Raw genomic sequence first — 13,368 nt, 5'->3', positions numbered from 1 at the left:
GTTGGAAAAAAACTGGCTTTTTCCAAATACTGGCCCCAATTGACCTTGTTTGCAATCGATTACAAACCTATGAACGGGTACGAGCCTGCTAGACTGGTTCCCTGACCTTACAATTCCCCAATGTATGTAAACTCCTCTGTTTCTTCTTATATGGAGTCAGGGAACCAGACTACAGGAAAATGATTGTTTTTCTTGGTTTTTATAGCATTTTCGAACCCAAAACCTCAAAAAAGTCAGTTTAACTATATTTGCTATATATTTCCAACCCCCCAATTCCATCCATTTCTGAAAATTACAGCAAAAGCAAATGATGTATATTCCCTTTAACCAGTTAAGTTTTGTGGTGGTTATGAAGTTATTATCAAATATGATGTATGACAGATATCCTATAAAATGATGGCGTTTTAAAGTCCCCATAATGAATCCTGAAGCTAGAACTCTTGTTGTAATTATTTTATTTGAGGTTACTACAAATTCTCGATTAGACATACACTGCACTTTGTCATGTATTGAATTTTGCGTATGTATGCCACATTCAACTTTGTTTGATGTCAACAATTTCCAGTGAGACTTGTGTACAGAATGCTTATAAATCTGTGTATTTACAACAAAGACTATTAACAAATACCTGCGTACATATTCATTAGCGGAAATCTCACTGTTTGTTCACCATTACGTGCCATTCTCTGGAGTTGCTGTTTACCAAGTGCGCAAAGCGACTATTCATGCATGGGGTAATTGCGCATGTGTAGTAGACTATCGCATGGGTTACCACGCAATGTCCTTTACATATGCGTTTCACAAAACAAACATGGAGCTGGCACACAGGTGTAGTGCGTGCATACACAAACATCGCCCCAGCTAAATACAGACACAAAAAGATGGGGGCACACACCTAGCAACTTTTTGCCAAGATAAATCCCCCCCCCCCCCCCACAAAAAAAAACCATGTTTCTGTTTCTGGTTACCCTACCTACCCTATCTTGAGCAGCCCTGGCCATAAACATTTTTTGGGGGGAAAAGAGGGGGAAAAACCAAAAACCATCAATTACTAGTTTTTACCCTTGACTACATGCAGACACCCATATGATGAACCAAAATCAAAATTGCCCCCAAAAAATCCCTTCCTACCTACCCTATTTTCAAATGCCATGTAATCGGAAGCAGAACTATTTTTTGTTTGGACTGATTGATATGTACCGGTAACTGGACAATATTTTAGCGAATATGTATGAGGTATCTAACATTGTATCTCAGTGTTAGTTTGAACGTGTTTGTAATGTGACATCTGTTTAGTAATTGGATGCTGTGATCAAGTGCCCACTTTCAGAGAACGGTTCTCTTCTGCACTGCATGTATATCTTTTGAAATATGAATAGTTTAAAAGTAATGAAATGAGTAACTACTAAGAATAATGAACAAACGAAAAGTAGATGAATTGATCATTTAGTAGAATAAAATTCCTATCTTGGTTAAAATTAGGAATACTGAAAAGAAACACAGTCTATATTTTTTAAAGATATAAGAACATTTCTTTTAAGAAATCTTCTCTGCTGCTGAAAAATCTTTCAAGTTATCTTGACAAAAATAATCACGGAGGAAGAGTACTTTCCCATCAATTTACAAGAAAACATTGTCATATAATCATAGGCCAATGAACCTCTTGTTGGACATGGTTCAGCCGTACAGCTGGTGGTTGCGACAAAGAATGATTGCACGCTTTTTAAAGCAGGTACACTGGCCAAAGCAATCAATCAACTTGCGCTTCTGTTATTCTACTAGTGATCAATTTTCCTTTTAATTTAGAATGATCAATTATGTGAAATTGCTCGTCGAACATAATTCGTTTACTAGATATTTATCATAACATTTAGTTTTCACATTTCTGCTCATTTTTGTGTGATAACATTTCCTTTCCAATTAAAATTATAAAGGTCTAGAATACTAGACAAATATAAAATCGTTGATTAGCGTACATTACAAACATCATGTTCTAAACGTATGTTGTTTATTGGTAAATGACTTGCTTTGCCGGTGAGTGAATAAATGACTATAAAACTGCACGCATTTCAATCAGTCATCAGTTACCAAAACCTACCACAACTTGAGCTTATCAGGACAGACAGAGAGTCGCAATGGCTGAACAAGCAAGCCAGGCATTCCAGGCCATTGTAGGAATCATTGGGATCTGCGGCAATGGTTTGGTGTGCGTGGTGATCGCCAAAGTTCGCTTTATGCACACCCTGACCAATGCCTTCATCTTCAACCAAGCCCTGATTGATCTCATCGGGTCCTTGATGACTCTGCTTCTGAATCTCGTACCAATCCCTGATCCGATACCTCCTGGGGCTACTGGGGTGTTTCTCTGCTCTCTGTGGGTCAGCGACTTCCTCCAATGGGGACCATTCACTGCGTCCACATTCAACCTGATAATATTGACTCTTGAGAGGTACCTGGCCATAGTGTTTCCCTTCAGGTACCAAGCCCTGGCCACTCGTAAGAAAGCCATAGCTGTACTGGTCGGTGTGTGGGTGGCAGGGTTTCTGTTTGCCAGTTATGGCATATATCTCCCCTACTATGAGGCCGGAGAGTGCGTGCTAAACCTGGTGGCTCACCCGCAAGTTCTTGGCGTGTGTGTCTTCTTCGTGACTTATTGCCTGCCCGTCAGTATCATGCTCGTCGTCTACATCCACATCATGGTTGTTCTGAAGAAGGGAGCTGGCAGAATTCAGCCCGGACCGGCAGCTGCAGGTCCATCCACTGAAGGCCAGGGGGAATCACTGATGCGTGCTCGCCGTAACACCTTCAAGACCCTCCTGATTGTCTGCGCGGCATTCATCATTTGTTGGACACCAAACCAGATCTTCTTTTTCCTCTCCAACCTCGGGGTGAAAGTCGACTTCTCATCGCCCATATTCTACATAACGATCGGGATGGTTGCTCTCAACAGCTGCCTGAACCCATTCATATACGCCATCAAGTACAAGCAGTTTCAGAAGGGGCTGAAAGTTGTCTTTGGTAAAAGGGGTGACAGAGCCTCTATTGCAACAGCAAGTACCGGCCACAACTGATGGAGGAATCTCCCAATTTATAGTTTACTTTTAGACATTTAGAGTACACTTGTGTTGGTTATTTACTGATCATGCACTTGCTAGAGGTAGCTGTTGAGATATAATACGCAAGAAGATTAACCAGTTAAGTTTTGTGGTGGTTATGAAGTTATTATCAAATATGATGTATGACAGATATCCTATCAAATGATGCACAGGGTAATTGCGCATGTGTAGTAGACTATCGCATGGGTAATTACCACGCAATGTCCTTTACGTATGCGTTTCACAAAACAAACATGGAGCTGGCGCACATGTGTAGTGCGTGCATACACAAACATCGCCCCAGCTAAATACAGACACAAAAAGATGGGGGCACACACCCAGCAACTTTTTGCCAAGATAAATCCCCCCCCCCCAAAAAAAAAACCAAACATGTTTCTGCTTCTGGTTACCCTATCTTGAGCAGCCCCGGCCTTTAACATTTTTTTTGGGGGGGGGGGGGAAAGAGGGGGAAAAAAACTAAAACCATCAATTACTAGTTTTTACCCTTGACTACATGCAGACACCCATATGATGAACCAAAAAAAATTTGCCCCAAAAAAATCCCTTCCTACCTACCCTATTTTCAAATGCCATGTAATCGGAAGCAGAACTATTTTTTTGTTTGGACTGATTGATATGTACCGGTAACTGGACAATATTTTAGCGAATATGTATGAGGTATCTAACATTGTATCTCAGGTGGATAGTTGCTATTAGCTCCTGTCGGTATTGAAAGTTGACCAACAAGTACATGTAACTTCCAATACCTATCGGAAGCTAAATTATATCGCCCATCCACCCTCAACTGTGATATATTTGTACGTTGTTTACTCTTCTCACACTAATTAATGTGCATTAGATTTTAAGCTGCAAAAAGCTGACAATAGACCCCATGTTTGGAAAGTAGAACTACGCGTGCTTGTGAAACTAAGTGGCATATTTAGTACTTAAAAGTGTTTTTACAAACAAGCTCGAAATAACATTTTTCATTGTATAACAAAATAACTGAAATATTACAGAGATAGATGGGGCTGTACTAGCTGCTGCCATGGGAGATATGTTGCTCCCACTTTATCTCCGGTTTATAACCGGAATCTGTCTTGTTGCCTCGTTGATTCTGTTGGAACGTCTTGTTGAATACGTGAATGTTGTCCAATGACATAAAGCAAATCTAAGCATCGAAATGTCGCCGGGAGCTTACCGGTGGAGCGGGAATTTTGAACATGTTGACACTTGGTATGTGAGTAGACCGGGACGTGTTATAGGCAAATATTTAGGTGACGTCATCATGACGTCATCGTGTGATTTGATAACAATTTTGTGTTGCCATGGTAACAGACTGACACTTGCGCATCCTGCCTTTTTCCAAACTGAGTGTTCAGTGGAAAAACTCTGTGAAGTTGGCAAATAAAAAGAAATGGTACACTAAATATATTATAAAGCTAAGTCCTTGCTGTTTATAAATGGTGGTGGTTTTCGTAAATCACTGCCGGGTAAACTGGCGTGATCAAAAATATGCTCGGTAACAGACTGACATCGGTGGTAACAGACTGACATGCTCAGTTCATGTGCAACATGTACAGTAAATTTACCTACATGTACATGTACGACCTCTTTGTCATGTTCTTTTCCTGTTTTAAACTGAGGTTTTAGGTGTTTGAAACCATTGTGTAAGTACAGGTGTGATTTTTTGGATGAACAATTCAAATTTTGGGCCAAAATCAAGAAAAATGATGATTTTGGCCCAAAAAAGTTGATATAGCGCCCTCTAGTGTTGCCGTAAGATGGCAAAGGTTGTTTGAATGCTTCTATATTAACTCAAACAATATTTGTACCAAATTTGAAAGCATTTGAATGCAAAATGTACAAATTATGCCCAAAATACTGTTTTTTGACCAAAAATTGCAAAAACATAAAAAAGGAAAGTGCCCTCTTGTGGTGGCAGTAGCACAACCAAATGAGTTCAACTTATTTAGTACCTACCAACCAACATTCTTGCCAAATTTCAGGAAAATAGACCAAAGCACATGGCTGAAGTATTGGTCAGAATACCTTCACCTGGGCCACTGATTTAACTATGCACTTTACCCACAATTAATGCCTTGCATCTAGAGCCATAGACTTGTGCATGTGTCAGTCTGTTGCTGTCAGTCTGTTACCACAGGCGTCAGTCTGTTACCATGGTTTATTTTAATAATAACAAAATGGTACATGAATTTTCTTTGTCAATTTTGTTCATACATGTAGCTTGATGACTACAGAGAATCCTCAAAAGAAAGTTATTCTAACTAATTAATATAAAAGACTAAAAAAAATATTTTTTAGATATTTCGGTAACATGCAGACTGACACATCGTTTTGGTAAAATTTAAAAGTGGCAGGATTTTGGGTAAAATGCAAAACAAATTCAATTTTGTAATTCTAGGCAATAAAATGCGGATTTTTGCTTAAAAATTACAAAATTCAAGAAAATTTGTCAAAACATACTTAATTAATTGGCAAAATATACCTAAAATTGCAATTTATTAAAATTTTGCTTTTTAACCAATATGTGCTTTTTTACACTCATTTTCATGTCAATTTTGCATTTGATGTAAAATTGAGTGAATTTTTTTGTATTCTTTACCTTATTAGCTTCAAAATGGTAGCCAACCTGACCATTTATTATAAAAAACAATTTATGACCCACAGGATGACATTTTCACAGAATTGCCGTGAAAGGGAATATACATCATTTGCTTCTGCTGTAATTTTCAAAAATAACAGCGTTGCTGTTGAAACCCCTCAGCCAGAGTCAAGTTATCATCCGGAAACCATTAACCTTTAACTCACGTGGTGACCTTGACCTTTGGCCTTTGACCCCAGAACCAGTCCCAACATGCCTGTACCAATGGGAAACCCCCTACCGAAGTTAGACACCAACATTTCATTTCTAACTCAAGTTATCATTCGGAACCATTTACATTGAACTCACCACGGTGACCTTGACCTTTGACCTTTTGACCCCAAAACCAATCCCAACTTGCCTGTACCCAAGGGCAAACCCCTACCTCAGTCAGACACCAAAATCTCATTTCTAACTCAAGTTATCATCCGGAAACCATTTACCTTTAACTCACCACGGTGACCTTGACCTTTGACCTTTTGACCTCAAAACCAATCCCAACTTGCCTTCTCCCAAGGGGAACCCTCTTCCAAAGTTAGACACCAAAATTGCATTTCTAACTCAAGTTATCATCCGGAAACCATTTACCTTTAACTCACAATGGTGACCTTGACCTTTGACCTTTTGACCTCAAAACCAATCCCAACTTGCCTTCTCCCAAGGGGAACCCTCTTCCAAAGTTAGACACCAAAATTGCATTTCTAACTCAAGTTATCATCCGGAAACCATTTACCTTTAACTCACAATGGTGACCTTGACCTTTGACCTTTTGACCCAAAAACCAATCCCAACTTGCCTACTCCCAAGGGCAACCCTCTACCAAAGTTAGACACCAAAATCTCATTTCTAACTCAAGTTATCATCCGGAAACCATTTACATTTAACTCACCACGGTGACCTTGACCTTTGCCCTTTTGACCCCAAACCCAATCCCAACTTGCCTACTCCCAAGGGCAACCCCCTACCAAAGTTAGACACCAAAATCTCATTTCTAACTCAAGTTATCATCCGGAAACCATTTACATTTAACTCACCACGGTGACCTTGACCTTTGACCTTTTGACCTCAAAACCAATCCCAACTTGCCTACTCCCAAGGGCAACCCCCTACCAAAGTTAGACACCAAAATCTCATTTCTAACTCAAGTTATCATCCGGAAACCATTTACATTTAACTCACCACGGTGACCTTGACCTTTGACCTTTTGACCTCAAAACCAATCCCAACTTGCCTACTCCCAAGGGCAACCCCCTACCAAAGTTAGACACCAAAATCTCATTTCTAACTCAAGTTATCATCCGGAAACCATTTACATTTAACTCACCACGGTGACCTTGACCTTTGACCTTTTGACCCCAAAACCAATCCCAACTTGCCTACTCCCAAGGGCAACCCCCTACCAAAGTTAGACACCAAAATCTCATTTCTAACTCAAGTTATCATCCGGAAACCATTTACATTTAACTCACCACGGTGACCTTGACCTTTGACCTTTTGACCCCAAAACCAATCCCAACTTGCCTACTCCCAAGGGCAACCCCCTACCAAAGTTAGACACCAAAATCTCATTTCTAACTCAAGTTATCATCCGGAAACCATTTACATTTAACTCACCACGGTGACCTTGACCTTTGACCTTTTGACCTCAAAACCAATCCCAACTTGCCTACTCCCAAGGGCAACCCCCTACCGAAGTTACAACCCCAAACAACATTTCTAACTCAAGTTATCATCCGGAAACTAAGCTGCCCGGACGGACGGACGGACGGACGGACAGACATACATACATCCGGACGGACGGACGCCCTAGGCGATGACAATACCCCTCGAGCCTCTCGGCTGAGGGGTAAAAATGGATGGATTTGGGGGGTTGGTAATATAGCAAATATTGTTACACTGACTTTTTTGACGTTTTGGGTTTGTAGATGCTATAAAAACAAAGAAAAACAATCATTTTCCTGTAGTCTGGTTCCCTGACTCCAATTAAGATGAAACTGAGCAATTTATAGACATTGGGGAATTGAAAGGTCAGGGAACCAGTCTAGCTGGCTTGTACCCGTTCATGTGTTATCAATTGCAAACAAATGCGGACAAACTACATATGGTCAATTCGGGCCACTGCTGGTCGGCCGATCAGCGTTGGAAATTGATACAAAAATACCACTTTTCTTGAAAATGACGGTATACCAGGTGCCATGATTTTACAGGATGCTCTAGACTGCCTTTCACTAACAGTCCAGCAAGGTATTTCAAAATAATTTGGTAGTTTTATTTTTTGATGTTTGCAAATGTTGTATTTTCCCTTTAAAAAACAAAGACATCTTCATAGATAGAAAAAAAAACTATACCGCGAATCTGACAGCTTGACCAATTGACTAAGAGTAGGGAAAAAGTCATTACAAATGACACATTTTTTGTTCCAGCTGTGCGCCGTAAAAGAGAGTGTTAGTTTGAATGTGTTTGTAATGTGACATCTGTTTAGAAATTGGATGCTGTGGTCAAGTGCCCACTTTCAGAGAACGGTTCTCTTCTGCACTGCATGTATATCTTTTGAAATACAAATAGTTTAAAAGTATTGAAATATATGAGTAAATACAAAGAATAATGAACAAACGAAAAGTAGATGAATTGATCTCTTAGTAGAATAAAATTCCTATCTTGGTTAATATTAGGAATACTGAAAAGAAACACAGTCTATTTTTTTTTAATAGATATAAGAACATTTCTTTTAAGAAATCTTCTCTGCTGCTGAAAAATCTGTCAAGTTATCTTGACAAAAATAATCACGGAGGAAGAGTACTTTCCCATCAATTTACAAGAAAACATTGTCATATAATCATATGCCAATGAACCTCTTGTTTGACATGGTTCGGCCGTACAGCTGGTGGTTGCGACAAAGAATGATTGCACGCTTTTTAAAGCAGGTACACTGGCCAAAGCAATCAATCAACTTGCGCTTCTGTTATTCTACCAGTGATCAATTTTCCTTTTAATTTAGAATGATCAATTTTGTGTAATTGCTCGTCAAACATAATTCGTTTACTAGATATTTATCATAACATTTAGTTTTCACATTTCTGCTTGTTTTTTTGTGATAACATTTCTTTCCAATTAAAATTATAAAGGTCTAGAATACTAGACAAATATAAAATCGTTGACTAGTTTTTATATCAGCGTACATTACAAACATCATGTTCTAAACGTATGTTGTTTATTGGTAAATGACTTGCTTTGCCGGTGAGTGAAAAAATGACTATAAAACTGCACGCATTTCAATCAGTCATCAGTTACCAAAACCTACCACAACTTGAGCTTATCAGGACAGACAGAGAGTCGCAATGGCTGAGCAAGCAAGCCAGGCATTCCAGGCCATTGTAGGAATCGTTGGGATCTGCGGCAATGGTTTGGCGTGCATGGTGATCGCCAAAGTTCGCTTCATGCACACCCTGACCAATGCCTTCATCTTCAACCAAGTCCTGATTGATCTCATGGGGTCCTTGATTGCTCTGCTTCTGAATGTCGTACCAATCCCTGATCCGATACCTCCTGGGGCTACTGGGGTGTTCTCTGCTCTCTGGTCGGTGTATGGGTGGCAGGGTTTCTGTTTGCCAGTTATGGCATCTATCTCCGCTACTACGAGGCCGGAGAGTGCGTGCTAAACCAGGTGGCTCACCCACAAATTCTTGGCGTGTGTGTCTTCTTCGCGACTTATTGCCTGCCCGTCAGTATCATGCTCGTCGTCTACATCCACATCACGGTTGTTCTGAAGAAGGGAGCTGGCAGAATTCAACCCGGACCAGCAGCTGCAGGTCCATCCACTGAAGGCCAGGGGGAATCACTCATGCGTGCTCGCCGTAACACCTTCAAGACCCTCCCGATTGTCTGCGCGGCATTCATCATTTGTTGGACACCAAACCAGATCTTCTTTTTCCTCTTCAACCTCGATGTGAAAGTCGACTTCTCATCGCCCATATTCTACATAACAATCAGGATGGTTGCTCTCAACAGCTGCCTGAACCCGTGCATATACGCCATCAAGTACAAGCAGTTTCAGAAGGGGCTGAAAGTTGTCTTTGGTAAAAGGGGTGACAGAGCCTCTATTGCAACAGCAAGTACCGGCCACAACTGATGGAGGAATCTCCCGATTCATAGTTTACTTTTAGACATTTAGAGTACACTTGTGTTGGTTATATAGTGATCATGCACTTGTTAGAGGTAGCTGTTGAGATATAATACGCAAGAAGATTGACCAGTTAAGTTTTGTGGTGGTTATGAAGTTACTATCAAATATGATGTATGACAGATATCCTCAGGATGACATTTGCAAGGAATTGCCCTGAAAGGGAATATACATCATTTGCTTCTGCTGTAAGTTTCAGAAATGGATGGATTACCACTTTTCTTGAAAATGACAGTATACCAGGTGCCATGATTTTACAGGATGCTTTAGACTGCCTTTCACTAACAGTCCAGCAAGGTATTTCAAAATAATTTGGTAGTTTTATTTTTTGATGTTTGCAAATGTTGTACCGGTATTTTCCCTTTAAAAAACGCAGACATCTTCAGAGATTAAAAAAAAAACTATACCGCTAATCTGACAGCTTGACCAATTGACTAAGAGTAGGGAAAAAGTCATTACAAATGACACATTTTTTTGTTCCAGCTGTGCGCCATAAAAGGAAGTGTTAGTTTGAATGTGTTTGTAATGTGACATCTGTTTAGAAATTGGATGCTGTGATCAAGTGCCCACTTTCAGAGAACGGTTCTCTTCTGCACTGCATGTATATCTTTTGAAATATGAATAGTTTAAAAGTAATGAAATGAGTAAATACTAAGAATAATGAACAAACGAAAAGTAGATGAATTGATCATTTAGTAGAATAAAATTCCTATCTTGGTTAAAATTAGGAATACTGAAAAGAAACACAGTCTATTTTTTTATTTATAGATATAAGATTATTTCTTTGAAGAAATCTTCTGTGCTGCTGAAAAATCTGTCAAGTTATCTTGATAAAAATAATCATGGAGGAAGAGTACTTTCCCATCAATTTACAAGAAAACATTGTCATATAATCATAGGCCAATGAACCTCTTGTTGGACATGGTTCAGCCGTACAGCTAGTGGTTGCGACAAAGAATGATTGCACGCTTTTTAAAGCAGGTACACTGGCCAAAGCAATCAATCAACTTGCGCTTCTGTTATTCTACCAGTGATCAATTTTCCTTTCAATTTAGAATGATCAATTTTGTGTAATTGCTTGTCGAACATTATTAGTTTACTAGATATTTATCATAACATTTAGTTTTCACATTTCTGCTTGTTTTTTTGTGATAACATTTCCTTTCCAATTAAAATTATAAAGGTCTAGAATACTAGACAAATATAAAATCGTTGACTAGTTTTTATATCAGCGTACATTACAAACATCATGTTCTAAACGTATGTTGTTTATTGGTAAATGACTTGCTTTGCCGGTGAGTGAATAAATGACTATAAAACTGCACGCATTTCAATCAGTCATCAGTTACCAAAACCTACCACAACTTGAGCTTATCAGGACAGACAGAGAGTCGCAATGGCTGAGCAAGCAAGCCAGGCATTCCAGGCCATTATAGGAATCGTTGGGATCTGCGGCAATGGTTTGGCGTGCGTGGTGATCGCCAAAGTTCGCTTCATGCACACCCTGACCAATGCCTTCATCTTCAACCAAGTCCTGATTGATCTCATGGGGTCCTTGATTGCTCTGCTTCTGAATGTCGTACCAATCCCTGATCCGATACCTCCTGGGGCTACTGGGGTGTTTCTCTGCTCTCTGTGGGTCAGCGACTTCCTCCAATGGGGACCATTCACTGCGTCCACATTCAACCTGATAATATTGACTCTTGAGAGGTACCTGGCCATAGTGTTTCCCTTCAGGTACCAAGCCCTGGCCACTCGTAAGAAAGCCATAGCTGTACTGGTCGGTGTGTGGGTGGCAGGGTTTCTGTTTGCCAGTTATGGCATCTATCTCCGCTACTACGAGGCCGGAGAGTGCGTGCTAAACCAGGTGGCTCACCCACAAATTCTTGGCGTGTTTGTCTTCTTCGCGACTTATTGCCTGCCCGTCAGTATCATGCTCGTCGTCTACATCCACATCACGGTTGTTCTGAAGAAGGGAGCTGGCAGAATTCAGCCTGGACCGGCAGCTGCAGGTCCATCCACTGAAGGCCAGGGGGAATCACTGATGCGTGCTCGCCGTAACACCTTCAAGACCCTCCTGATTGTCTGCGCGGCATTCATCATTTGTTGGACACCAAACCAGATCTTCTTTTTCCTCTTCAACCTCGGGGTGAAAGTCGACTTCTCATCGCCCATATTCTACATAACGATCGGGATGATTGCTCTCAACTGCTGCCTGAACCCGTTCATATATGCCATCAAGTACAAGCAGTTTCAGAAGGGGCTGAAAGTTGTCTTTGGTAAAAGGGTTGACAGAGCCTCTATTGCAACAGCAAGTACCGGCCACAACTGATGGAGGAATCTCCCGATTCATAGTTTACTTTTAGACATTTAGAGTACACTTGTGTTGGTTATATATAGTGATCATGCACTTGTTAGAGGTAGCTGTTGAGATATAATACGCAAGAAGATTAACCAGTTAAGTTTTGTGGTTTTGTGGTGGTTATGAAGTTATTATCAAATATGATGTATGACAGATATCCTATAAAATGATGATGTTTTAAAATCCCCATATTGAGCTGTATCACTTTTCCTGAAGCTAGAACTCTTGTAATTATTTTATTTGATGGAGGACAAATTCTCGATTGGACAATGCACTGCACTTCATCATGTATTGAAGTTTGCATATGTACATGTGTATGCCACATTCAACTTTGTTTGATGTCAATAATTTCCAGTGAGGCTTGTATCGTCACCGTCTTCACGAAGAGCCACATTTGTCGATTTTGAAGAAAAAGTGTTTTCGAGATAATCGCAAAAGAAGTTTCTCATATTTTACAACTGCAAAAAATACCACTTTGCAACAACTTTGTGAAGCAAGGAAACTATCACACTATTGCTGTGTGAGCTGAATTTTTACATGAACCCAGTAATAAGACTTCATTCAGCAGTTAATTAGTGAAAATTAATTAGTAAAGATATGTGGCTCTTCGTGAAAACACAAATTCAGGTTTCCGACATATTGGCCCTTTCTGTTCAATGTGTATTTCCATAGGCGCGCGTGAGTACGCGCGCGCAGCTGAAAATGTAACAAATATATGTGGCTCTTCGTGAAAACGCAAATCTCATTTGACCTACTTTTACGTATTTCCATGCAATGGGTTTTGTACGCGTTCAAAGGGCCAAAATGTATGTGGCTCTTCGTGAAAACGCAAAATTCATTTATTGAGATTTTGGCCCCTTGCAACATTAATGTAACTTGGAAATTAATGATGTTTTGCTTACAGAAACATGTCAAAATGGTTAAGTGCATTGTTTTAAAGCAAAATATTGAAAAAAAAATCAAAATCGAAAAAATGGTAATTTTTGACATATGTGGCTCTTCGTGAAAATGGTGACGGTATATATGAATGGTTATAAATCTTTAAATATTTGTATTTACAACAAAG

At 39.8% G+C, this 13,368-nt stretch overlaps 3 protein-coding genes across 3 annotated transcripts; all 3 read left to right on the top strand.

Moving 5' to 3' along the window:
- Positions 1–2,135: 2,135 nt before the first annotated feature.
- LOC119720944 (galanin receptor type 2-like) lies at positions 2,136–3,071 on the top strand. Its single transcript, XM_038190810.1, has one exon. The coding sequence runs from the start codon at positions 2,136–2,138 to the stop codon at positions 3,069–3,071; it is 936 nt and encodes a 311-aa protein (XP_038046738.1).
- A 6,027-nt stretch (positions 3,072–9,098) lies between these two features.
- Positions 9,099–9,889, top strand: LOC119720943 (trace amine-associated receptor 4-like). The gene is made up of 2 exons (XM_038190809.1): positions 9,099–9,337; positions 9,373–9,889. The coding sequence occupies exons 1-2, from the start codon at positions 9,099–9,101 to the stop codon at positions 9,887–9,889; spliced, it is 756 nt and encodes a 251-aa protein (XP_038046737.1).
- A 1,447-nt stretch (positions 9,890–11,336) lies between these two features.
- On the top strand, positions 11,337–12,272 carry LOC119720941 (prolactin-releasing peptide receptor-like). The gene has a single exon (XM_038190808.1). It carries the CDS (start codon positions 11,337–11,339, stop codon positions 12,270–12,272), a length of 936 nt encoding a protein of 311 aa, XP_038046736.1.
- Positions 12,273–13,368: the final 1,096 nt, after the last annotated feature.

This window comes from Patiria miniata, unplaced genomic scaffold (assembly GCF_015706575.1).
Source record: "Patiria miniata isolate m_02_andy unplaced genomic scaffold, ASM1570657v1 HiC_scaffold_9, whole genome shotgun sequence".
In the NCBI taxonomy this organism is placed as follows: domain Eukaryota; kingdom Metazoa; phylum Echinodermata; class Asteroidea; order Valvatida; family Asterinidae; genus Patiria; species Patiria miniata.
The sequence above is the reverse complement of the archived record's forward strand: the minus strand, read 5'-3'. Positions and strand labels throughout refer to the sequence as shown.